At 43.9% G+C, this 27,657-nt stretch overlaps 2 protein-coding genes across 11 annotated transcripts in view; one reads left to right on the top strand and one right to left on the bottom strand.

Annotated features, from left to right (window-relative positions):
- The first annotated feature begins 5,433 nt into the window (after nt 1-5,433).
- Nucleotides 5,434-13,816, top strand: LOC111971234 (ubiquitin carboxyl-terminal hydrolase 1). Its single transcript, XM_070445998.1, is given in 11 exon segments — nt 5,434-5,440; nt 10,450-10,532; nt 10,534-10,557; nt 10,559-10,668; nt 10,670-11,082; nt 11,234-11,406; nt 11,641-11,837; nt 12,116-12,527; nt 12,529-12,593; nt 12,595-12,902; nt 13,806-13,816. Coding segments are annotated over 11 exon segments (1,803 nt in total).
- A 2,267-nt stretch (nt 13,817-16,083) lies between these two features.
- LOC111971371 (dedicator of cytokinesis protein 7) overlaps nt 16,084-27,657 on the bottom strand; it is a 117,241-nt gene continuing 105,667 nt past the window's right edge. For 3 of the 10 annotated variants that reach the window (XM_070446239.1, XM_023998113.2, XM_023998115.2), the window contains 16 exons: nt 27,574-27,642; nt 27,220-27,316; nt 26,625-26,759; nt 26,295-26,447; nt 25,885-26,043; nt 25,519-25,619; nt 25,251-25,443; nt 24,850-24,993; nt 24,444-24,575; nt 24,079-24,093; nt 21,466-21,591; nt 21,059-21,148; nt 20,692-20,928; nt 20,221-20,471; nt 19,890-20,057; nt 16,084-16,609 (listed from right to left, as the gene is read on the bottom strand). In XM_070446239.1, the coding sequence (XP_070302340.1) occupies nt 16,567-16,609; nt 19,890-20,057; nt 20,221-20,471; nt 20,692-20,928; nt 21,059-21,148; nt 21,466-21,591; nt 24,079-24,093; nt 24,444-24,575; nt 24,850-24,993; nt 25,251-25,443; nt 25,519-25,619; nt 25,885-26,043; nt 26,295-26,447; nt 26,625-26,759; nt 27,220-27,316; nt 27,574-27,642 (2,113 nt within the window). In that variant the 3' untranslated portion in view covers nt 16,084-16,566. Of the gene's footprint in view, nt 16,610-19,889; nt 20,058-20,220; nt 20,472-20,691; nt 20,929-21,058; nt 21,149-21,465; nt 21,601-24,078; nt 24,094-24,443; nt 24,576-24,849; nt 24,994-25,250; nt 25,444-25,518; nt 25,620-25,884; nt 26,044-26,294; nt 26,448-26,624; nt 26,760-27,219; nt 27,317-27,573; nt 27,643-27,657 lie in introns of those variants that run through there. The other 7 variants (XM_070446240.1, XM_023998114.2, XM_023998117.2 and 4 more) reach the window with 3 other exon arrangements.

Raw genomic sequence — 27,657 nt, 5'->3', positions numbered from 1 at the left:
AATTTAGGAATTGTTAAAGCCACACTCTGTAAGATTTCTACCCCATCAAAGAGTGGGCCACCAACAGACCTTTATTAACAATGGATCAAATGTATCCAATGACTGAAATGTTTCTTAATATCTATTATTATAGAGATCTGCTCAGCCTAAAAACATGAAATACCATGAGAGCAAGATTAGATTTGAAACTCTTTATTATTATTATGATGGCCGCAAGTTAACATTTTGTATTATGAAATGTTGTGAAGATTTGCCTCGGGTTATTGAGTGATCTGGTCTGGATTAGACCTCATAGGAAAACAGGTCATTCAGGACTCTGTTTATATAAAGCGAAGTCGGTTCAGAAGGGAAACCCGAGTGCTGGTATCAGCTGATCACATGAGCAGAGGTTGCACCAAAGTATTTCTGCTATGCCAACCCCACCCCAGCCTCACACCTGTTTGGCTCCACTTTTGTTCAGTCAGGGGGATTGGTACAGCATACTGTACTCACTGCCTGTAGTTATTTTATCATCTTTATATGACGGTTTGCTCTGGCAGTGAGCCATAGGGACTACGGATGGGGGTTTGAAATAATTTCACTATTCGAATAGTATCATGAATTTTTATCCGGATATTCGAAATACAAATACACGAGGCAGAGAGGCTGGAGCTCTTTTGCTGCAGCTGCGTAGGGGCCGGTGAGATGGGAGCAAACAGACAGAGGGAGAGAGCGATGCAGTAGCAACTCCGCAACAGCCACAATGTTACTTATCATCCCATAAAACAGTGTCCGTCTTAACTGGAGTAGCCTAGAGAAGCTAGCTAGCTAGGCTAATTGAGGCGACATGCTGGGCTTTCTCCCCAACCCGATTCAGATAAAACAGCCTCGTTGTAGCCTACCTACTCCTTTTAATTCCATCATTTTATTCCATCTTGCATTGCATTAGTGAACTCTCACTTCACTTGCTACACATTGAGCCGCTTTGATTGGCCAAAATAAACATCAAGCTACACATGAAGGCTACCGCTACAATGAAAAGGTTATGTTAAATATCATAGTATGTCCTTTTATGTAACAATGTCAGATGGATATCTTCATTTAATTTAGAAAACTTTTCAGTGTTAAAATATGTCACCTTTTTTGTTGTTGCAAAAATGAATACTCACAAGTATTCAAATACTAACATCCGTTCGGATATTAGAGTATTCGAATACCGTGCACATCCCTAGTCAAGACCTAATGTATTGTTCATCTTTTAGAATAAATGGTTAAACAAATGTGTAGTGTTTCCTTTCTGAACTAAATTCTCGATTTGTCTTTGGCAGGAGAGGGACCAGACTCTCGCCCTGACAGCGGGAAGAGCCCCTCAGAGGAACCACAGCCAGAGATATCCAAACCAGCAAGACCACACCAATGCTCCCAATGTGAAAAGAGTTTTAAGTGGTTATGGAAGCTGAAAGGGCATGAGAGAACACACACAGGAGAAAGGCCTTACCACYGCTCTGAGTGTAGAAAAACTTTTACCCAGTTAAGGAGTCTGAAGGAACACAAGAAAATATGCACAGGAGAGAAGCCTTACCACTGCTCCATGGGTGGAAAGAGTTTTTCCCGGCCAGGGGACCTGAAAACACATAAAAGGACACACACAAGTGAGAAGCCTTACCACTGCTCCCAGTGTGGAAGGCGTTTTAAGTGGTTAGGGAGTCTGAAGGAGCACAAGAAAWTACACACAGGAGAGAAGCCTTACCATTGCTCCTTGTGTGGAAMGAGTTTTACCAAGTTAGGGAACCTGAAAAGGCATGAGAGACCAGACACTCACGATGATAACAGGAAGAGTCCCTCCGATGAACCAGACCCAGAGACGTCCAAACTAGTGAGACGACACCACTGCTCCCAGTGTGGAAAGAGTTGTACTGAGTTGTGGATTCCTAAAAGTGCATAAGAGGACACACACACAGGAGAAAGCCTTACCATTGCTCCCAATGCGGAAAGAGTTTTAGGTGGTTAGGTAACCTGAAGGAGCATGAGTGAACACACACAGGAGAGAATCCCTACCACTGCTCTCATTGTGGAAAGAGTTTTACCCAGTCAGGGGACCTGAAAAGGCATGAGAGAACGCACACACAGGAGAGAAGCCCTACCATTGTTCTCACTGTGGAAAGAGTTTTAGGTGGTTAGGRAGCCTGAAGGAGCATGAGAGAATACACACGGGAGAGAAGCYATACCACTGCTCCCAGTGTGGGAAGACATTTTCTCGATTAGGGTACCTGAAAAGACACATGAGAATTGAGAAGCTACAGTTGAAGTCGGAAGTTTACATACGCCTTAGCCAAATACATTAAAGTCAGTTTTTCCCAATTCCTGACATTTAATCGTAGTAAAAATTCCCTGTCTTAGGTCAGTTAGGATCACCACTTTATTTTAAGAATGTGAAATTTCTGAATAATAGTAGAGAGAATTATTTATTTCAGCTTTTATTTCTTTCATCACATTCCCAGTGGGTCAGAAGTTTACATACACTCAATTAGTATTTGGTAGCATTGCCTTTAAATTGTTTAACTTGGGTCAAATGTTTCGGGTAGCCTTCCACAAGCTTCCCACAATAAGTTGGGTGCATTTTGGCCCATTCCTCCTGACAGAGCTGGTGTAACTGAGTCAGGTTTGTAGGCCTCCTTGCTCGCACACGCTTTTTCAGTTCTGCCCACAAATTTTCTATAGGGTTGAGGTCAGGGCTTTGTGAGGGCCACTTCAATACCTTGACTTTGTTGTCCTTAAGCCATTTTGCCACAACTTTGGAAGTATGCTTGGGGTCATTGTCCATTTGGAAGACCCATTTGCGACCAAGCTTTAACTTCCTGACTGATGTCTTGATATTTTGCTTCAATATGTCCAGATAATTTTCCTGCCTCATGATGCCATCTATTTTGTGAAGTGCACCAGTCCCTCCTGCAGCAAAGCACCCCCACAACATTATGCTGCCACCCCCGTGCTTCACGGTTGGGATGGTGTTCTTCGGCTTGCAAGCCTCCCACTTTTTCCTCCAAACATAACGATGGTCATTATGGCCAAACAGTTCTATTTTTGTTTCATCAGACCAGAGAACATTTCTCCAAAAAGTACAATCCTTGTCCCCATGTGCAGTTGCAAACGGTAGTCTGGCTTTTTTATGGCGGTTTTGGAGCAGTGTCTTCTTCCTTGCTGAGCGGCCTTTCAGGTTATGTCAATATAGGACTCTTTTTACTGTAGATATAGATACTTTTGTACCTGTTTCCTCCAGAATCTTCGCAAGGTCCTTTGCTGTTGTTTTGGGATTGATATGCACTTTTTGCACCAAAGTACGTTCGTCTCTAGGAGACAGAACGCGTCTCCTTCCTGAGCGGTATGATGGCTGCATGGTACCATGGTGTTTATACTTGTGTACTATTGTCTGTACAGATGAACGTGGTACCTTCAGGCGTTTGTAAATTGCTCCCAAGGATGAACCAGACTTGTGGAGGTCTAAAAGAAATTCTGAGGTCTTGGCTGATTTCTTTTGATTTTCCCATGATGTCAAGCAAAGAGGCACTGAGTTTGAAGGTAGGCCTTGAAATACATCCACAGGTACACCTCAAATTGACTCAAATTATGTCAATTAGCCTATCGAAAGCTTCTGAAGCCATGACATCCTTTTCTGCAATTTTCTAAGCTGTTTAAAGGCACAGTCAACTTAGTGTATGTAAACTTCTGACCCACTGGAATTGTGATACAGTGAATTATAAGTGAAATAAATAAGCTTCTTGACACACTGCTCGCTTAACCCGGAAGCCAGCCGCACCAATGTGTCGGAGGAAACACTGTACACCTGGCGACAGTGATAGCGTGCATGCGCCCGGCCGGTTGTCCCTAGAGCGTGATGTKACAAGGACATCCGTGTTCGGCCAAACGCTCCACTAACCCGGACGACGCTGGGCCAATTGTGCGCCGCCTCATGCGTCTCCCGGTCACGGCCGGCTGCGACACAGCCCGTTTTCGATTTGTAGTGATGCCGCTAGCATTGGGCATTAGGATTGGGCCTTTGCTCAAGGGGAGAGAAACAGTCAGACTTTACAGCAGCAGGTAAGCCTATAAAAWATAATAGAGAACAGACTAACTAGATTCCAATTCAAAACATAAACTCAGCAAAACAAGAAACGTCCTCTTACTGTCAACTGTGTTTATTTTCAGCAAACAAATATTTGTATGAACATAACAAGATTCAATAACTGAGACAAACTGAACAAGTTCCACAGACATGTGGAACTTGGGATTGAGAGGCCAGTCAAGGTCTTCCACACCAATCTCGACAAACTATTTCTGTATGGACCTCGCTTTGTGCACAGTGGCATTGTCATGCTGAAACGGGAAAAGTGCTTTCCCCAAACTGCTGCCACAAAGTTGGAAGCACAGAATCGTCTAGAATGTCATTGTATGCTGTAGCATTAAGATTTCTCTTCACTGGAACTAAAGGGCCTAGCCCAAACCATGAAACATAGCCCAAGACCATTATTCTTCCTCCACCAAACTTTACAGTTGGCACTATGCATTGGGCAGGTAGCGTTCTCCTGGCATCCGCAAACCCAGATTCGTCCATTGGCTTGTCAGATGGTGAAGCGTGATTCATCACTCCAGAGAACATGTTTCCACTGGTGGTGAGCTTTACTCCACTCCAGCCAACGCTTGGCATTGCGCATGCTGATCTTAGGCTTGTGTGCGGCTGCTCGGCCATGGAAACCCATTTCATGAAGCTCCCGACGAACAGTTATTTTTGCTGAAGTTGCTTCCAAAGGCAGTTTGGAAGTTGGTAGTGAGAGTTGCAACCGAGGACAGACGATTTTTACGCGCTTCAGCACTCAGCGATCCCATTCTGTGAGCTTCTGTGGTCTACCACTTCGTAGCTGAGCTGTTGTTGCTCCTAGACGTTTCCACTTCACAATAACAGCACTTACATTTCATTAGGGCAGTTCTAGCAGGGAAGAAATTTGACGAACTGACCTGTTGGAAAGGTGGCATCCTGTAACAGTGCCATGTTGAAAGTCACTGCGCTCTTCAGGAAGGCCATTCTATTGCCAATGTTTGTCTATGGAGATTACATGGCTGTGTGCTTGATTTTAAACACCTGTCAGCAACGGATGAGTCTGAAATAGCCAAATCCACTATTTTGAAGCGGTGTCCACATACYTTTGTGTATATTTAGTGTACCTTAAAAAAAGGTAGTTGCGTGGATCAGAAAACCAGTCAGTATCTGGTGCRACCACCGTTTGCCTCATGCCGCACGACACATCTCCTTCGCATAGAGTTGACTAGGCAGTTGATTGTGGAATGTTGTCCCACTCCTCTTCAATGGCTGTGCGAAGTTGCTGGATATTGGTGGGAACTGGAACAYGCTGTCGTACATGTCGATCCAGAGCATCCCAAACATGCTCAATGGGTAACATGTCTGGTAAGTATGCAGGCCATGGAAGAACTGGGACACGTTCATCTTCCAGGAATGTTGTACAGATCCTTGCGACATGGGGCCGTCCATTATCATGCTGAAACATGAGGTGATGGTGGCGGATGAATGGCACAAAACAATGAGCCTCAGGATCTCGTCACGGTATCTCTGTGTATTCAAATTGCCATCGATAAAATGCAATTGTGTTCGTTGTCCGTAGCTTATGCCTGCACATACGGGGCGGCACGTAGCCTAGTGGTTAGAGCGTTGGGCCAGTAACCAAAAGTTTGCTAGATCGAATCTCAGAGCTGACAAGGTAAAAATCTGTCATTCTGCCCCTTCACAAGGCAGAATGTTCACAAGGCACTGTTCCTATGCCGTCATTGTAAATAAGAATTTGTTCTTAACTGACTTGCCTAGTTAAATAAAGGTAAAATAAAATACCATAACCTCACTGACACAATGTTGACATCAGCAAACTGCTAGCCCATACGACACCATACATGTGGTCTGCGGTTGTGAGGCCGGTTGGACATACTGCCAAATTTTCTGGTGGACATTCCTGCAGTCAGCATGTCAATTGCACACTCCCTCAACTTGAGGCATTGTGTTGTGACAATCAATCAATCAATTTTATTTATAAAGCCCTTTTTATATCAGCAGATGTCACAAAGTGCTATACAGAAATCCAGCCTAAAACCCCAAACAGCAAGCAATACAGACGTAGAAACACAGTGGCTAATAAAAACTCCCTAGAAAGGCAGGAACCTAGGAAGAAACCTAGAGAGGAACCAGGCTCTGAGGGGTGACCAGTCCTCTTCTGGCTGTGCCAAGTGGAGATTATAAGAGTACATGGCCATTAAGGCCAGATTGTTCATCAAGATGTTCAAACGTTCATAGATGACCAGAAGGGTCAAATAATAATCACAGTGGTTATAGAGGGTGCAACAGGTCAGTACCTCAGGAGTAAATGTCAGTGGACTTTTAATAGCCGAGCACTCAGAGGTCGAGACAGCAGGTCCGGGTTCCATATCCACAGGCAGAACAGTTGAAACTGGAGCAGGAGCACGACCAGGTGGACTGGGCACAGCCAGGAGTCATCAGGCCAGGTAGTCCTGAGGCATGGTCATGGGGCTCAGGTCCACCGGGTGGGGACGGAATTAGAGAATTAGAGGGAGCGTACTTAAATTCACACAGGACACCAGATAAGACAGACTGACCATAGCCCCCCGGCGCATAGACTATAGCTGGCTAGGCAGAGACAGCAAGGGCAGTTCGTCGCCTCATTGCCTTGCCGTTCACCTTCGCACCCCTGGGCTACACTCAATCATAGGACCTACTGAAGAGACGAGACTTCAGTAAAGACTTAAAGGTCGAGACTGAATCTGTGTCTCTCACATGGATAGGCAGACCATTCCATAAAAATTCAGCTCTATAGGAGAAAGGTCTGCCACCAGCTGTTTGCTTAGAAATTCTGGGGACAATAAGGAAGCCTGCATCTTGTGACCATAGTGTACGTGTAGGTAAGTACGGCAGGACCAAATCGGAGTGATAGGTAGGAGCAAGCCCATATAATGCTTTGTAGGTTAGTAGAGAAACCTTGAAATCAGTCATGGCCTTAAAGGAAGCCGGTGTAGAGAGGCTAGCACTGRAGTAATATGATCACATTTTGGGTTCTAGTCAAGATTCTAGCAGCCATGTTTAGCACTAACTGAAGTTTATTTCGTGCTTTATTCAGGTAGCTGGAGAGTAGAGCATTGCAGTAGTCTAATCTAGAAGTGACAAAAGCATGGATCAGCTTTTYTGCATAATTTTTGGACAAAGCGTTTCTGATTTTTGCAATGTTACGAAGATGAAAAAAAGCTGTCCTTTAAACATTCTTTATATGTTCGTCAAAAGAGAGATCAGGGTCCAGAGTAACGCAGAGTTCTTTCACTGTTTTTTTGAGACGACTGTACAACCATCAACATTAATTGTCAGATCCAACAGCAGATCTTTGCTTCTTGGGACCTAGAACTAGCATCTATGTTAGTTTTTCCGCCATCCACTTCCTTACATCTGAAACACAGGCCTCCAAGGTAGGCAATTTGGGGCTTCGCAATGTTTCATCTAAATGTACAGCTATGTGTGGTCCATGTAGCAGTGAAAGTTGAYATTGTGTTTCCGAATGACATCACCAAGAGGTAGAATATATAGTGAAAACAATAGTGGTTCTAAAACGGAACCTTGAGGAACATCGAAACGTATCATTTTATTTGTCAGGACAAACCATCCACAGAGAAGAACTGATGTCTTTCCAACAGATAAGATCTAAACCAGGCGATAACTTGTTTGTGTAGACCAATTAGGGTTTCCAATCTCTCCAAAATAATGTGGTTATCGATGGTGTCAAAAGCAGCATGAAGGTCTAGGAGCACGAGGACAGATGCAGAACCTTGGTCTGATGCCATTAAAAGGTAATTTACCACCTTCACGAGTGCAGTCTCAGTACTACAGTATGATGGGGTCTAAAACCAGACTGGAGCGTTTAAATATTTTATTTTGTCTTCAGGAAGGCAGTGAGTTGCTGAAAAACGGGAATGGGAGATTTGAAATAGGCCGATAGACAAAACTGCACCTTCTAGAGTGGCCTTTTATTGTCCCCAGCACAAGGAGCACCTGTGTAATGTCATGCTGTTTAATCCGCTTCTTGATATGCCACCCCTGTACGTGGATGGATTATCTTGGCAAAGGAGAAATGCTCACTAACAGGGATGTAAACACATTTTCACAGTAAATAAGCTTTTTGTGCGTATGGAACATTTCTGGAATCTTTTATTAAGGCATATTTACCATTGGAMCAATACATGTTGGGTTTATATTTTTGTTCAGTGTATATATGTGTATTGAAAGTGGAAGTTACTATGTATTTTTGTGTGTTCATGGACAAGTGTGGGCATGTTGTAGTATGTATCAGGTATGGTGATTGTGTCGTTTTTGTGTTTAGTTTTTGCTTTGATATTTATTTATATACACTACCGTTCAAAAGTTTGGGGTCACTTAGAAATGTCCTTGTTTTTGAAAGAAAAGCAAAAATTTTGTCCATTAAAATAACATCAAATTGATCAGAAACACAGTGTAGACATTGTTAATGTTGTAAATGACTATTGTAGCTGGAAACGGCTGATGTTTAATGGAATATCTACATAGGCATACAGAGGCCCATTATCAGCAACCATCACTCCTGTGTTCCAATGGCACAATGTGCTAGCTAATCCAAGTTGATCATTTTAAAAGTCTAATTGATCTTTAGAAAAACCTTTTGCAATTATGTTAGCACAGCTGAAAACTGTTGTGCTGATTAAAGAGGGAATTACAACTGTCCTTCTTTACACTAGTTGAGTATCTGGAGCATCAGCATTTGTGGGTTCGATTACAGGCTCAAAATGGCCAGAAACAAAGAACTTTCTTCTGAAACTCGTCAGTCTATTCTTGTTCTGAGAAATGAAGGCTATTCCATGTGAGAAATTGCCAAGAAAGTTGAAGATCTCATACAACGCTGTGTACTACTCCCTTCACAAAACAGCGCAAACTGGCTTTAACCAGAATATAAAGAGGAGTGGGAGGCCCCGGTGCACAACTGAGCAAGAGGACAAGTACATTAGAGTGTCTAGTTTGAGAAACAGACGCCTCACAAGTCCTCAACTGGCAGCTTCATTAAATAGTACCCGCAAAACACCAGTCTCAACGTCAACAGTGAAGAGGCGACTCCAAGATGCTGGCCTTCTAGGCAGAGTGTGTCTGTGTTCTTTTGCCCGTCTTAATCTTTTATTTTTATTGGCCAGTCTGAGATATGGCTTTTTCTTTGGAACTCTGCCCTAGAAGGCCAGCATCCCGGAGTCGCTTCTTCACTGTTGACGTTGAAGTCGTCAAAGTCATCAAAGTCCTAATCTCAATTGAGATGTTGTGGCAAGACTTGAAACGAGCAGTTCATTCTTGAAAACCCACAAATGTCGCTGAGTTAAAGCAGTTCTGCATGCAAGAGAGGTCCAAAATTCCTCCACAGCGATGTGAGAGACTGATGAACAACTACAGTAATTATTTGGTTGCGGTCATTGCAGGTAAAGGTGGCACAACGGTATTGAGTGTAAGGGAGCAATTACTTTTTCCCACAGGGGAATTGGGTGTTGCTCAACTTTGATAAATAATAAATAAAATAAGTATCTTTTTATTTTGTAAACTCGGGTTCCCTTTATCTAATATTAGGTTTTGGTTAAAGATCTGATAACATTTCAGTGTCAAAAATATACAAAAATGTTGAAAATCAGAAAGGGGGCAAATACTTTTTCACGCCACTGTATAGGACGCACAACATTTGGTGCAATGCATACCCGGTGGAGAACATGGTGAAACAGAGAAAAGACTGTCTATATTGCTGAGTTTTCGTGCAGTGTTTGCCAGATAAAGTTAGTATGTGTCAATTATCCTGTGAGAGCTTTTGTTCCAAATATACTAAAGAAAAATATAAACGCAGCATGTAAAGTGTTGGTCCCATGTTCCATGAGCTGAAATAAAAGATCCCAGAAATGTTCCATATGCACAAAAAATGCATTTCTCTAAAATGTGCACAAATTTGTTTACATCCCTGTTAGTGAGCATTTCTCATTTTCCAAGATAATCCATCCACCTGACAGGTATGGCATATCAAGAAGCTGATTAAACAGCATAAACATTGCACAGGTGCACCTTGTGCTTGGGACAATAAAAGGCCTCTCTAAAATGTGCAGTTTTGTCACATAACACAATGCCACAGATGTCTCAAGTTGAGGGGGCGTGCAATTCTGATGCTGTCTGCAGGAATGTTCACCACATCTGTTGTCAGAGAATTGAATGTTCATTTCTTTACCATAAGCCGCCTTACGGCAGTACGTCCAACCGGCCTCACAACCGAAGACCACGTGTAACCACGCCAGCCCGGAACCTCCACATTCGGCTTCTTCACCTGCGGGATCGTCTGAGATGAGCCACCCGAACAGCTGATGAAACCGTCCTGGGATGCATGCAGGAGGCCTCATAGACCATCAGGAAGGAACAGGAGGGTGATCAGGATGATGATGTCAGAGGTCAAGCCAGACACTGCCACCACCGTGGGCACCAAAACAAACTGCAACAGAGGAGCAGGCCAAAACTTCAGAAATCTCACTTAACGATGATGGTCAAACAAGCAGTAAGAGGAAGAGTGACGCAGAGGCAGGCCAAGAAGGCAGTATCGGCAGTCGAAAACGGGAAACCTCTCACCCAATCCAAGAGGAAGTCCTCCAGTGACATCACCGTAGCGCCAAAATTCGAAGGCGAAGAAGAGGGGGAGAAGAAGCAGGAAGAAGAGAAGGAAAGTGACGTGGAGGGGAAAGGAGAGGTGGCCCCTAAAGAGTCAGAGGTGAAGAAGAGGCCCAAGCTGAGCTGGCTGTCCTCAGGGAAGCAGCCCAGTATCTTCTCTAAGTTCATGAGCATGAGATGGATTAGCTGCCACACAGGAGGGAAGACAGAGACAGCCGAACCTGACCAGGAGGAGACGCAGAGTAGCCAACCTCAGGAGAACGGTGGGGAACACAGGAAAAACCCTCGGGAGAAGGTAACAGAGGAAGCGGAGGAGAAAGCTAAAAGTGAACGTGAGGTCAGAGTCGAGTACATGTCGTTGGAAATCCACTTCATCGACCGTGTCCTGTCAGTCACATTTTTTTGTACCCTTGCTTTAGTAATAGACAAAACATAATGGCTATGTTGAATCCGGACTCTTCTCTTTTCCTCTCCCCTGTCCAGAGTGCCTGGGTGTGGACCTGATGGAGAGTTTGTTCCAGGGCCTTCTGGTGTTGAGGACACGCTGTCTGGAATGTGAGTGTCACGCTGAGAGCAGAGAAGACTTCCAGGACATCAGTGTCCCAGTGCAGGCGGACGAACACCGCAGCCCAGACAATAGCTCGGGGTGTTATTATGTGTACACACACTCACACAGGGTTCTTGTGTAATACGGCAATCCTGCAGCCGAGACTGTACTATACACGCACACAAGTTAGCACACGGTCACACATACATGAACAGTCACCACTTAAACAAGCTGTTTCAAAGATCAGCCCAAGCAACAGTCTCCACAATGTATATCCTCTCATATTACAACCATCTCACTCTAACCCCTCTCCTCTCCTCTGCTCTGCTCTCCACCCCTCCAGTCCCCCGACCCCAAGCTGGAGCTGAAAACTCTGAAGTGGGCCATCTCCCAGTTTGCCTCAGTGGAGAGGATCGTAGGAGAGTACCTCTGTGAGATCTGCCACCACTACACTGAGAGGAGTCTGCCGTTTGATAAAACCCCCCCAGAGGTCGTCACCGTCCACCTCAAGTGCTTCTCTGTCCTTTATAATGCCCTCAAGTCTGCTTCGTTTTGCTCTTACTCTAGTTACAGTGGATGGATACTTTGTCACTTACATACAACGTCAACACACAATCAGGTATAATATAACACAGAAGCGCAACACCATATTATACAACAGTACTTGGCAAGCTGATCTGAGGAAAAAAGGAAGGTGTACGGTTCAGTTTGTGTTAAAATTAGTTCAGTGTTTGTTTTACAACCATCTTTGTAACCTCTGTGTCTCAAGCTACTCAGCATGTGTAAACTGACTCTCGCTCTCTCTCTGTGTTGTTCAGGATGGACCCGTATGCCGGCCTCTCAAAGGTGAATACCCCCCTGCAGACCCCTTTCAAGTGCTCTCTGGAGGAGTGGTGCATGCACCTCTCAGCCACTGGAGGGCAGCACTACCAGCTGTTTGCTGTGGTCATTCACAGCGGTGTCACCCTCTCCAGCGGACGGTACACCACCTACATCAGGATGATGGACCTCAAGGACACCAAGGTCCGCCTGCCCGAGGGGGATGAGAAGCAGAGCGGAGAGGAAGAGGAGTGTGGTGGGAAATGGCATGGTCCGCAACCCAAGGAAGAGGTGTTGGATTATGATGACGGGGAAGTGTCTTATAGTCACAATGCTAAAGCCAACTCTGCTAGCACCACAATAACCAGCAAGCTGGGGGCCAAGAAGGCCTCAGAGGGGGTGGGACTGCTGGGGGGGCCAGAGGAGTCTGTCCAGCTACGACCTTGGGGGCAACAAGCAGACAGCCAACCCAGACAAGGGCTTCTACTGGGACAGAGAACACCACCACCAGATCATCCAGACAGACTTCCAGGGCCCCGGGACACAGTAGTAATGGAGGGATACAGGAGGAGGCTGAGGAGGTCCTTGTGACTGGGTGCGAGGGGGCTGGAGGTGGGGTGTCTACGGAGCAGGCCCTGGGCAGCCTGCTGCAGTACGAGGGGAAGTGGATGCTCTTTGATGACTCTGAAGTGCTTTTCTTTGAGGAGGACTTCCTGAGAGCCTGCTCTACTTCTACTCCATACCTGTTATTTTACAGTAGGGTCTTCCCGCCAGTGACGCCACTTTGTATGTGTGTGGGTCAGTGGCGGTTCAAGCTTGTATGGCTCCCTGGGCGAACACACCCTTCAGCCCCCCCCAGACAATATGTCTGTGAAACTATATATTCACAGTATTATGAATTGTGGTTTATTTGGTAGCATTTTGTAGTGTGACTGATTTTACTAATTGCATTAGTACTGTACAAAGTTAGAGGTGCGCTATTTGATAGATTCCCCCGCTCCCCCTACCTCGGGCTTCCAGTGGGGGGACCTGAGGTCAACCTACCTCCGCCCCCTCCCCATCTCATACTTCTGAGTGGGAGACCTTCCCAGGCAGTAGCCTGCCTAGCTCACAAACTAGAATCAGGGCGCCCACTCCGACAAAGTCAATTGACCCACAGTCCCACACGGTGGCATGATATCATTGACGTGACGTGCAAATGAGCGATAGAAAACAGATCGTGCAAATTTCACCATTCCATTTATTTCAGCTCATGAAAGATGGGACCAACACTTCACATGTTGAGTTTATGTTTTTGTTCAGTGTAGATGTAGTATGCTAAAGTTAACTAGCTGGCCTGGCGCATCGTTGCCCATTAAAGGAAGTTAGGCAAGAATTTATTTTAACCAGGTAGCCGAGGATAACAAAAGCTAAAAGTGTGTACTGTATGACAGTCATAGACCGTTTTGGCAACATGAAAGAGGATGGTGGCATTGGCTTTTCTCTACAGGTAGGGTGAGTCGACGTTTTTTCTACTTGGCGCGCACACACACACAGCTTACTTTGATTGGACTAAATCGTTTTTGGTATCTTTTAGTTGACACTATTAGACTAAGCAGAGGTGATTAGATGGTGTCGACATGTTGAAATGGTGCTGGAATAGTGGAGGCCGCTCCTATTTTCTTTGTGACTCGCGGTAACTCTCCGTAGTTCTAAATTAATAGTTGTTTAATGGTCCGAAAATGTCAGAAACATTACCTTGCGTGACCATGCTGTAGGTCATATAACTGTTTATTAAGTGCAATATGCTTTGTGGACAGACGGTGCTCCGGTTTTGTGACGAAACAAAGGTTTGGTTGAATTGATTCTGTTACTGTCTTCTTATTGCATCAACCTTAGGCCTATATCACGGTTGCAAGGAATATGAACTAACAGGTTATAGAGCAAACAACGCAATTATCACAACACATAGGTTGTAATATGGCTTTTTTTTCCTGGATTGGCTTCCCCCCGTGATTTTACCCACGCACTCCTACTGTGAATGAAGTCAATCTACTATATCCCTTTACCATTCATAAATCATACAACGTAGTTGCATGTCCATGGTATCCCACCGGGACAAGTAAACCAAATATCTTGTTTGTATTTTCCTAGGATATGCAGCCCATATCCGGACATGGCTGACAGTGACGTTAAAGTGAGAGATTCGTCAGTGATTGAGTATGTTTACATGCACACTAATAATTTGAAATGAAACATATGGCAGTAGGCAGATTATGCAAAAGTCATGTAAACACCTTACTCGGTTTATTTTAAAATCGGGCGTAAGGTCAAAATAGAAGTGAGAATACGCAGATTAAAACCTGTTTTTCTGAGCAATCTTTCAAATTGTTAGGACATGTGAACAATTTGATCTGCTTCCACCAGCCGAGCAAGCCCCCCTCTTTAGAGCTAGTGGAGTGAGTTCGGAACAACTAAACGAGTGCTTAGTAGAAGTAGTTTTCACATACAAACGTTATGTGCAAACTCCGAATCAAATATGTTTCCCAAAAATAACACGGTCGCTGTGGTAGAACGTTTATTTCGAGTGGCCATTTTCTGCATTTATCAGAGTGCCATCAGGTAGCCTGATTTCAGATGTGTCCATGTAAGTAGTTTGGTGGTGTCGGTGTTGATATTTTTTGCCCACGCTACAGGCAGCGATATCGGTCCGCTAATACAGGACTAGTAAAGGCTCAGTGAAAAACAATGAGAATTTTTTGTAATATTCTTTTTTTGGGGGGGGGGGGGGGGGGCTGCAACACCCCTACTCCCCATGGCTATGCATGTAAATAGGATTATTAGGGGTATCATTCTTCTTGCAAAGTATGTAAACATTTGAATCAAATGTATTAATCTGACTACCCACAATAATCGCATTATTGTGTGCATGTAACCATACTCAGTGTCGCCCACCGAATCACATTGGAGTGAGCCGTTCATTTGGCTCCCTAATTTGCATACTGGTAACCTTTTTGGCTGTTAATCTGTAGATAAATTATGAAAGCATTCAATGAAGATGGTGACTCCTCACTGCAGGAACAATAGGTAGGTTCTGTTACAAATATGACAATGATAAAAATATAAATACATCTGTGAAGTCAGAAATATATAATACTTAAACTTTAACACATTTAACACATTTTCCTGTTTTAAAAACCTCTTAGATGTCAGGTCCTGTTTTGGGGACCTGCGTGGTTACTGGTACCGGATCCGACCCGACATGTCCGCTTATAAATCGATCTGTGGACACCGTAGACCGAAATGGCTTGCATTGAGTGATAGCCCTGGTTCCCACGGACACAGTAATTCATGTCGTGCAGTAAAACTGTATGTAAGACTTTAAACCTGTATTTTCATATAGGCCTAGACAACATCCAAAATAACTAATAACACACTGAATTCGTATACATTTGCAGTAATTTAAATTGTAAAGTCATGTCTTTCTACACAATACCACAACTCATTTTATCAATCTGGGAGGAAAACTTGATAAAGCATCCAATCATTTTGCTGTGTATTTTAGATGGAATCAAGTTATTATAACATACCAGAGGCCACCAAAATAGAGCTTATTTGCCAACCTTTTTTTTAAGCCCCCACAGTCCGGGAAGTCCATAGCTGGCTTTACTTAGGGAAAACATTGGTTTCATGCCTTTAAATACTGTTGGACCATCAGAAATAAGCTGCTCAGTTTTGGTCCATAATGTTTAAGTTCAGTTAGATACAGATAAAGGAGACCATCTCGGTCTAGTTCTTGGCGGAATAATTTTTGCACGTGTAGAAAATAATAATAATTCCCACATATTTTCTACTTCTCGCTCCTGCTATAATTTGTAGATTCTCTTGTACATTTAATAAAACACCAGCATATGCAAAGTTTTTCTTTGTTTGCCCAAGAGTTCTTCAAAATTGTCTTTTTCGTCTTTCAAAGAACAGTACTCACCCATTTGGACATTCAAATATTTATTTAGTAAAATATTTAAAGTAAACAAAAAAAATACATAACTATTCAATGTCAATGTTTAAAACATTTCCCTAACTAAAAACAAAATGGAGCTTAACTAAAAATTATAACGCATTATAAATAGTGTCGGTACATATTTTGCAAATTTTCTTTCCATCCCATTTTTGATTAAATATAAAAACGTTCAAGTCGCAAAATGCATTGATACACAGTAATTAAAAAAAAAGTGCACACATGAAATATGAATACAGATTTGACATTATACGTAGTAAGATCCACTTTGTTAAACCCACTGATTGCGTAACAGGCTGCCTGCCTGTCAACAAATAAGACACTTGAATGACGTACCAAGTTCGTGGTAACACTCCTTTGGCTTTCCTTCTGCTCGCTATCGGGAACGCTGACTCTGTCTTTGCACATGAATAAATTAAGGTAATGATTCTTCATTTCAATTTTTCTTCATCTTCAAAGTTCAAGCTTGCGGAGGCTCATTCTGCTGAAGGAATCCCTGTGGGGAAAAAAGAACACAGAATGCAAAGTCAGTAAAATATGGAGAAGCCAAGTCATACCAAATTGGCCATGCAGTAGAGACCCAGTGCAGACAGTTTTACACAGGTGATTCCAATCACAGAACACCAAACTACCTGGTGAAGCTGCCCGTTTGCTGCATTTAACAGAAGCAAAAGCAGGGAATCATATTTATGTGGAGGGGAACGCATGACAAAACATAAGCAATATGAGTATTTCATACGTCCAAATGCACATCATTAACGCGCCAAAGAAAGAGTGGAGCCGCGAACATTAGAAGCAGTTTACATTTAAACTGTTTCTATGTCACAAAAAACATTTGTTGTGATATAACGCTACTTGTTAGCTTTTCCCCATCAGATAGCATAGGCCAGGTTAACAACACCAGCCGGACATGATTTTTCCTGTGACAAATTCTGTATCGGCCAATTAAAAACGTTGACGTGACCAACCCCTTTTTTCCCATGAGCGTCCTTAACAGAAGTCACACAGCTCCATCTGCTAATCAAAGTTAGTAAAACATTGACAAAACTTAAGCTGGACAGATAGCTCACAGTCAGGCTTCTAATCCCAGGTGAGATCGTTTTTTCCTTTGAAATGTAGACCTACATTTATTGTGATAGTGTGTTGCGAAGGGTGCAGCCAAAACCTTGTAAATGAAGATTACAAATATATCTAATGAGGAGTTTCTCTGAGTTCCTCTCGTAGACCGACACATAGGCTTCTATTATACAGGGGTGTAGATCGACCAGAGCGCACCGGAGCGATGCTTCGTCACTTCTCAGAATGGTGCTTGTTTAATAAAGTGTTATAACTTAAGGTGAATCAATGTCTCGCAAGATCACTTAATGATTCATCAGTATTCTACATAATCCCAAAATACCGAATATATAATAGCATAGTTTCATGTAACTGTTAGACCAGAAACACAATTTCATATGTAGGCTACACTTACAACATTTTATATGCATTATTATAAATCATCCACTTTTGTTACATTTTGAATCGCGCATCAACGAGTCAGTGAAAAGCCCTATGGATTTAGAGTCAACCGCTTTAGCATTGTGTGCCACTTGGAAGCGATGGTAATAACGGTACATGACCGCTAAATCGACAAGTCCATAAGGTTCTTAGTCTATTTATTCGATGTATGATACACGTACATGTTTGTAAGGACCTAATTGACATTTTGTCATATGTGAAAACAATTGTGTGTAAAGTTAGTACTAGTAGCCTAGTCGAGGATTAATCAATGCAATATTGGCACATAACATTTTGATACAAAAGTAAACCTTGAATTTGTAGGTTTAAAATATCCTTCTGGTGGCCAGAGTTGACCTATTTTAAGAAATGCCATTGATAGGCTGATGCGGAATTTATTATAGGACATAATCAGTCAGCTGGTGAGGTTAGCATAGGGCTGACGGGACCAAGTACAATGTAGTGCTCTATCACGTTCAAGTAAATCAGCTATTTTAATTGGCTGATGCACATTTTCAGACCGAGAAACAGTTTAATAGGGGTGAGCCAAGTACTCGGACAAAACGAGTACCGTAACGGATATGGAGAATTTTCCGAACACGATTATGACAAGTATTTTTTGTAATTATACGGAAAAAGTAATTTTCAGCTGCCAGCACACATTCTCTTTCACTCAAACAATATGAAGGGCTGTGTGCTCCAAACAACTATTGGTTAGTTCTTCTGTCTGTAAAGAAACGGGCGGGGTATCGGTTGAGCCAGCTGCAACGATTGGATTAGAACAAGCCGCTCTCAAGTCTTCCCTTCTCCAAACACTGAGTATGAATCAGAATCCGTAGCTAGTCATTGTTGTTCTAGTTATTTCCTGTCCACTTTGCTGATGCTATGTGGTTGTTTTGTCTGTCTACTTGGCGTTGTTTAGTAAGCCTACTTTGTCTGAAGGTATATTTATTCCATTGCTGACGATGTCTGTCGTTATTTCGTGATCCAAACCCATGCTTGCTGCTATTATTATTATTTATTCTGCCCCAGGCATGATTACCGAGCAACATATCATTAGAAAATAAAATTACAAATGTAGTTTATTTTGATTATACAAATGTTGTGGCATAAGTGTCCGGAGAGATAAGTTTTGCTCCTCTCGAAAGTGAAACAATATATGGGGCAAGCGAATTAGCCTACCTTCATTTAAATCTGTGTCTGCAATAAATGCAGGCACTAGTAGCCAGCCATACATTAAGCTATTTATTAGCCTATTTCGTTGATAATTGAATAGGACTAAGTAAGTAAATCATGTGCATTTTCATCTGTCGGGGTCGTTTAACAATGTGGGTGAATGAATGAAGGACATGGTGGAGAAAATTGCAAGATTGTGTTATAATACTGTTATTGCATCAAATGTTTGTTTTATGCAACAGAATAGGGGGTTCTCTGAACACTTTCATCTGTGTGTGTTCTACTGAGGATGGGCCTCGGAGTTTTAATGCTGACAGAAGATTTACCATGTCTTTGGGTGATGAACCTAACAAGACCGCATTCCATAGCATGAGTTACCGTTTCTGTACTGGGTTACCATGGGGAGATGGCTCCAGTATTGAATTGGTGGGGCCAGACTCTGGTTTCTACACAACGAGAACAGTCTTGACAGCGGATAGCCTTTGCTGTGAATTATTAGCATCTTTCATACGAATCTTAACCTTGTGACCCATTCCATACATCTGTTGTTTGTCATGAACATCCAGGAGGATGGACTTTGCTATAAAATGCTGTGGCTTAATCCTGCTGGTTGGGCTCTCAACGAATCACCTACGGGGGGGGGGGGGGGGGGGGGGGGGGCTCGTTGCAAGCTCCATTACTGCAGTAATTAAATAAGAATAAGAAATTTACAAGTCTCCCCTTTTGATTAGAATAATTCCACAACAAAAAACATAAAGATGCACTCTGAGTGATAGAGCAGTAATGTGCACTTGAGGTATAGGCTTTACCAGCATTTAAAGCGCACGCCGGGTTTTCCGATCAAGAGTAAATCTGATTACGAGTATCAAGTGTGATAAAACGGATACGATTCCGCATACGAGTATGACGAGTCGGCACACCCCTAGTTTAAAGTTAAACTATTTCTAATGTTCACAAGTATGGCCCCAGTATGTTCCTGCTTGTCAACACACACACACACACACACACACAACACACACACACACACACACACACACACACACACACACACACACACACACACACACACACACACCCCCCCAACCACACACACACACACACACCTGTGAGAGTTGACCTGCAGCACAGGTTTATAAAGCTGGGGTATCTTTCTGCAGATGAGTGGCTGTAGCGCCTCCTTCAGACGATGGTAGTTCCTCTCCAACTCCCTCTGGTACTCCTTCTGGTCTGGACCAATCAGACTCTTGTTCTTACGGAGGGCGTCTTCACACCTGTATGGAGGAGAATAGGACAGGTGTGAGCAGAGCACTGGACTTCAATATGACCTGTTGCATACAGCACAGGGAATTGGAGTCTATAATCTCGATTTACAAACAACAGTACTTTGAATTGAATAAACTTTATTGACCTCTAGAGCGGAAACTGGTACTTTACCTCTTCGTGAAGTCTTTGAAGCAGAGGCGTAGTTTGTTGTGGTGTCTGTAGAGTTTAGGGTCACTGGGGATCTCTGAAAGGAACACCTGGGCCACTTCCAGAGGTCCCTGGTTGACGGTGGTCCCCACAGACCCCTGCAGGACCATTTGCAGCATCTTGGCATCGGAGGGGTCCTGGTGGGTGGCGAAGGCCAGCTCCTGGGTCTTCTTCTGCATATCCTCTATGGCCACCTCGATGGGCATGGAGCTGATCTAACACAGGGCCAGAGAGACAGGGATTGACGATCAGATGGAGAACGCACACGAGAGACATTTGCGTCAATATTTAAGATAAACAGAGGTACATGCCTGTTTTTCATACGAATGCGTGTCAGTAAGAACATCGCCGTAGTGGTCACTCTGAAATGGGTCGTGGATTTCATGTAACAGTAGCATGTGGTGCACGGCGTCAGGTGACGTGCCGGTGCCTCACCTCTTCTTTGTGGATGATGTTGATGCGGGTCTTGATGTAGGGGAATGCGTGGGAGGTGGTCAGGATGGTTTTGCGCTTGAACTGATCGTGCAGATCCCCGTGCGCACGCCCGTCCAGCGTGAACGGCGTGCAGTAGACAAAGCGCCGCAGGTTGTAGTTCTTGTCGAAGTACGTGATGCGGTCCTTCATTTCATAGGTGTCAAAGTACGGTTCCACGTACGTGATCTGGACATAAGCCTGGACACAGTAAAGATACACAGTGACACCTAGTTAACATGATGTTTTACCAACATGAACCACAATACATATAAATAACCAATTAATATTCAAATAAGTGATTTGGAATTACATCTTTATCCACAAACACCTTATTTGGGTCCAGTTTGCACTTGTCCACTGGATTGGAGTCCTTAATGACTTCCACCTGGTCCTCTCCATAGCGCTCGCCATAAAACCCCTAAGAGATCAAACACACAGGACACACTCGGTGCTCCAGCTCTCTCACAGAGTAGACCGAGACCATTTCACAAACTGAGAAGAGACCCAAAGGAAAAATCGACTGAAAAACAATTTTTTGGTATTGCTTTCATTAGTCCACTGTTGATATGGTCCCATAACGTACTGTAGCAAGAGACACTTTGCATCTTGAAAGTCCAACATCTTGAAAACTTGACTGCTGACATGTGAAACATTTCAGGACTGTTATCAACAGTAGACTAATGGAACAAATATCAAATAATAGTTTGAGACACACTCCTCCAAACTGCCATTTACCTCGAGTCGGTGTGAGATCTCTGCTAGCTTGGTGATGGCAGGCTCTTTGTACACAAACTCCTGCTCGTCCAAGTCCCCAAATTTAGAGCCGTAAAATCCGACTCTGAAGTAAGTACCAAACATTCTCTTCCCATCCTGTGAGACAGAAAACATGTTTTACGTGTGCAAATGTCAAATATAAGCGCATGCATGCTCTTGAACAAAAACATGCTGCTTTTACACAGAATGTCATCAGAAGTGTAAGGATAAAGCACGGTAGTAACCCCGTGGATGGTGACAGTCTGATTATGTCTGAGCCAGACTATTGATACATTAGCTGAAATCCATCCAACTCAGTGAAACCATCAAGTTCAAGTCCTCATCATCAGCAAACACTTCAATTGCAACACCAAATATGAACACAGACCAACGACCTTCAGCATAATAGACACTGTTAATTAGGCTAATGTAAATGTTTGAATAAATGAACAACTTTCAGAGGCTCTATCAATGACCATGTTGACCAATGATGTGTTATTGCTGATCAGATTGGAATATGTGCAATGACCTAGAAACAGTATGTATTTCTGGGTGTTGTGTTGACGTGTGACTGGGAACACAAGCATTTCACTACACCCGCTAAATATGTGTCTGTGACCAATAACATCTGATTTGATTTGAGTACACGTGTGAAAAGTCTTTCACGGTCTAAGGTCCCGATGGCCCGGTACCAAAGCCTTTAAACTGGCAGATGAATGAGAATGGACCGAGCGAAATTAAATGAACAGGCGCTGGTCAAGCAGAGAGCTCTGTAGTTTTTCAGGAAGGAGTGGAGCGGCTAATGAAACGTGTGTGTGTGTCGGTGTTGTATGTGTGTGTGTGTGTGAAGAGGGGGAGGAGGATATATACGTGGCTGTACAGAAACAGATCAACTCGAGGCTGCAAGCTCCCAGTACTGCTCCTATTGGTTGCATTGAACAATTATTTTAATTGACATAGCTTTGGCATTATATATAGGTATATAGTACAGCAGTGAAATACATAGCATATTTTCCTGTGATCAGTTGCTCTGCCATTTGGCTCAGTGGTTGTTTGTCAGTGGTTCATTGCATTTACATTCCCCTTCAAAAAGTCACAGAAATAAAGTCATCCTCAAACTAGAAACTTACCACAACACACAATAAGTAAAGTGGGAAGGAAGGGTCGGCATGGCAACCAGGGAAATCAAAAGGAGAAAACAAGAACACATTTTAATCAGGATTCCAGGTAATTCACTAGAGAAACTAAACAAGAACACATTTTAATCAGGATTCCAGGTAATTCACTAGAGAAACTAAACAAGAACACATTTTAATCAGGATTCCAGGTAATTCACTAGAGAAACTAAACAAGAACACATTTTAATCAGGATTCCAGGTAATTCACTAGAGAAACTAAACAAGAACACATTTTAATCAGGATTCCAGGTAATTCACTAGAGAAACTAAACAAGAACAMAWTYWAAWCAGSATWCCAGGTWATWMACTAGAGAAACTAAACAAGAACAACACAAGAACAACACAAACCAAGGCAAACAGAAGAGACAGCAAACCACCAATACCAAAACAATTCCTTTTGACTTTAAGAACACACGACACATGCAGAGAAAGAGAGAGTGAAGTAAAGGGAGGTGAAAGGAGAGAGGTGGTGATGGATGGTGGTGATGGAGCTCCACAGTCCCTGGAAACATTCAGGGAGCTGTACTCCCAGTCCTTAAGTTCCCTCAGGAGAAAACGGAGGAGTGTTCTGTCCTTGTCATGCAACACACCGGGTTAACACCAGTTAACACAACAGCAGCAGTATGAATGAAGGAACTCAGGGGTCGATTTAGTTTGTCTTTTTCCAAATAAAAAGGGAGAACATTTTACTTTGAGGTGGGACAAATCTAACAATGCAGTCCAAAATCCTTGGATTGCACCCTCTTGAAATTCAACGTTTCTTAACCGAATGTGGATTCAGTTGGAACTGCATATGGCAAACGCAAGTTTGCAATCGTTTGTGGTTCATTTGTTTGTCAGAGCATTCTATTACAAAAGGGCTCTGGTTTGTGGGAGTGTGTATTGAGAGAACAACCTGGGGAAGTGGGTATCCTCAGCATGAATATCTGACTAAAATCGAACCCTGTGGCCGTAGATGAGATGAGTCGTGACAACAGGCGAGCGAGCAACAGACCAGATGTTGACGCCCGACCGGACCAGACAGTTTGTTGTTGATGAGAGATGGTCTGACAAGGCAGGGGGGCAGGTAGGTGAAGCCCTCATTCACCGAGACTTGCCATTAGTATCACACTGGGGCTCCCATGCACGGCCTGCCAAAACGGTCACGTTAAGACAACCTTCCGCAGACAGAGCAGAAGAGGAAAGGAGAATGAGGAGGAGGAAGAGGAGGAGGGTTGCTGCCCGTAACATGGCATCAGCAGTCCCACAGTTGGTTGGACGGAGGGACAAACGGACAGCACCCAGTCTAGGTAGATGTTAATGGATGGTACAGTGTAATGTAACACAGCAGCAGAGAGCAACACAACAAGCAAATAATAAATATGAAGTAGAAACAAAAAGTAAATGAACAGGCCAAGCAGGAACCATTAGGACCTACCTCCCAGCCAGTGCTCTGTGGTGACAAAGAAAAATAGAATATAAACACGTTTACAGTCACGTTGGTACACTGCAGTGGCTGTCGGTCTGAGAGTGTACATATTTGGCATGCTCTTTCCTGCAATGCCTCCGACAGACAACAGGGCATTGTAATGGTGGGTCCATGCTCCTAACACACACATGGCACAGTACAGTCACAGTACGTGTTTCTCTGTCCCAGAATCAGACATGCACGCGTAACATCCACAGACAGGCAGTCCTAAACGACCTCCACACAGAGGTGGGGCACATAACAGTCCTGTCCGTCTGTTCTCTATACCTGCAGTATGTATAGGGCAAGAGCTAGATAAAAGCACGTGGATTTACCTGGTGCACGATTTTGCCAAAGGCTTCCTGTAGTTTACCATGTATGGTGGCCAACTTCTTGGCGTCCCGGTTGGCCTCGTGGATGGGGATCAGGACCTTGTACACCTCGTTCACCGCCTCGTACATACCAGCCTGGGAAAAGGTATTGAAAGTATTGGTGCGCTTCATTTAGCTTGGGGCATGCAGTTTCGGGACTATTCCATTGGTTCCACTATACCGGGCAAAAACGATCAAGTGCATCTTAAGTATTTGACATAAGTATTTGACCCAGGTCTGGTTATGTGAAGTATTTATTCCTATGAGTGGTTAGATCAAGCCTTGACAACACTCCATGTATCATAGATAGACCAGAGGCAGTCAACAGCTGGTCTATCTTAAGTGCAGTAGTTATTTCTCGGAGTCTCACCAGGGAGAAGGAGGAAGCAGCCTGATCCAGCAGCCCCACTAGGCCAGCCTCAGTGAAGTATTTCCCCGAGCAGATACCCTCCTCATCGGGAGACACCACGTCGTCAGACACTGCAGACTCCTCCAGCACGTTGGAAGAGACGTTCTGAAACGGAGAAAGAAGAGTCACACATGGTCACTCATTATTTAGACACAGACATAATACTCTAATGGGTTAATCATGGTATTACATTTTCTTTACAACATGTTACTCTGTATATTCAGTTGATAAATTGAGTCACTTGTGATGGCACTGAGCTTGGACTAAACCTGCAGTATCATGTCTCTCCAGGATGATTTCCTGGTCAAAACAAAGTAGTCAAATCTACACAGTCCTAAAATAGTGTTTTCCCTTGTCCTCACCTGGAAGGTGACACAGCCGACAGGCAGGTACTTGCGGTCCTCCAGCATGCTGAGGTATTCTGCCACCAGGGCCGCGCTGTGCACCAGACACTGGGCTGCCTCCGCGTGATTGGTCCTCTCAGAGTGTTTACCCGCCATGTTCTGCATCCACGTCAGACGCAGGTCTGGAGACGTCTGGTAACCCTTAGCGATCCTGGACACAGACGCAGCAACGCCTTGAAGCAAAGCTCAATGTGTGTGTGTGTGTGTGTGTGCGCGTGTTCCATACCTGTACATGAGGTCTATGAGCATCTCTGGGTCCTCCTGATGCTCCTTCATCTTGACTGTATCAGACAGGATCATGTGCAGGTTGAACACCAGATCCTGGACCTACAGTACACACAAAAGATAGAAACATGAAGCATGGGTAATAAGGTGACATCATCATCTCACGTGATTGGACAAGGTATTCCCTTTCCGGTCAGCCATTTTCTGATGACATTTTCATCGTTTTTTTGTGTGTGCGTTGTATATTGAAACACTTTTATATACTGAACAAGTAGTTCCACTGCTTTGTACTACAATAACTAAAAAGGGTTAAATGTCAGTAAGTCCGTACTAATCTATTGACATCCAGCATGTCCACTGCGGTTACCTGGTCAGGGAAGGTGGTCTCCCGGAGTTCCAGGTCTTCCTCGCCGTAGGTCAAGATGGTCTTCAGGGAACGCCGGAGGAATTCCCCGTTGAAGTGCTGAGACGTTCCCACCAGGGAGGACAGGGACATGGTCGCCTGCATCTTCACCCGAGCAAAATTCTACAAAAGGAGCAGGGCCAGTCAGAGAAACGGCGAGAACATAGAACACCTACATGGAACCTGTCCTGAAAAGGAGGAACATACGTCACATGTGGAATATGTACAAGACGTGCAATCCTTCTCCTGCGTTTCATCAATAATGACCCCTAAAGGGATCAATAGTTGTATTGAAAATTGGTTAAGTAGCTGGCAGGTAGACAGTACTCTTATGTGTCCGTGTTTGCTGTGCGTTGCCCTGACGTTGTACTTACATTGCCAATCTCAAAGTTCTGCCTCATGAGCAGGTAGAGCGAAGCGGAGGCGTGGGATCTGATGGTGCCAATACTGCTGCTACAGTTCCTCAGTAGACGCAGACACAGGTCAGCACACTGCTCTGTCTCCTTCTCGAACAGCAGCTCTGGGAACTACACACACACACAAATGTACGTAAGTATGAAACAGGACAGATACACAGAGATAAACAGACAATACTATGACAGTGCGCAGACGTTTTACAAATTGACTTCGCAAAATCTCTTTAAAAAGTGCAACTCCTCGATGGAAAATATCGACACGATTGTAGACAGGAAGTCAATTCGGACCTTGGAGACGAGAGCCCTCTGTGTAGCAAAGCAGTGCTGGAGGTAGAGGGCACTCTGGTTACAGGCCATGCTATGGAGCAGCACCTTCAACATTCCGCCCAGGATACTCTCCTTCGACTCTGTCACAGACACCGCCTAGGACACACAAATACTGTCATTGCAAATAAGAATTTGCTCTAAATTGATTTGCCTAGTTAAATAAAGGTTAAATAAAACAAAATTTAAAAATACATATCACAATCAATCAATATATTTGTATTATCCCCAGAGGGAAATTTGGTTTGCAAATGTGTCCATCTTTCAACCTGACTGTGGAATGTGAGGAGTCTGGTGCCTCTTAAAGGTAGACTCAGCGATATGACATAGGTGCACAGAGTAAACAGCATAGTGGGTACATTTCCACAACAACTAAGAGTGTTGACGCGCGAGGCTATACTTTTTTGGTGCCCTGGCTGCCACGCTGCAAGAGCGTGAAGCGAACCTGTGCACGTACACATGCGCCGATACTGCTAGTGACTGTGTGAGAGCAAAGTCTTGCATCTCGCTCATCGCCAATATCTGCAGGGCTGCTGGTGGAAATGTCATTCCTCTGTACCTGGACGATGATCTCCAGAGTGTCCAGAATGATCAGATTGGCCTCCGTTGCCAGGTTACCGTCAATAAGTGCTTCGTGCTCCAGCTCCGCTCGGGTCCTGTCACAGGAAACAGGACGTGACAGGCGGTCAGACACTCTCCAAAATGGGCGCCGGCCAGCTCCATATTCATGGGGTCCCCTTGAATGCCACAGCACTCATCATGCCTATCAGTCACATTCAAGCCTTCGCACACAGACAGGAGTTCTCCCATGTGCAATGAACTGTAAGGGGTTTGGTGTATGGAGGGGTTGAAGAGTAGGATGATAGTGGTGGGGGGTTATGACATGTTTTGTTACAGTTGATGAGTTACACACCTAACTACTAAAGGCTCCTGGGTTTGGGTTGGACTCCCTGGGCTGTGTAGTAGGATGCTGTCTCTAAACCTGCACGACACAGTA

The sequence above is a fragment of the Salvelinus sp. IW2-2015 genome, linkage group LG13 (genome assembly GCF_002910315.2).
Source record: "Salvelinus sp. IW2-2015 linkage group LG13, ASM291031v2, whole genome shotgun sequence".
Classification (NCBI taxonomy): Eukaryota; Metazoa; Chordata; class Actinopteri; order Salmoniformes; family Salmonidae; genus Salvelinus; species Salvelinus sp. IW2-2015.
The sequence above is the reverse complement of the archived record's forward strand: the minus strand, read 5'-3'. Positions and strand labels throughout refer to the sequence as shown.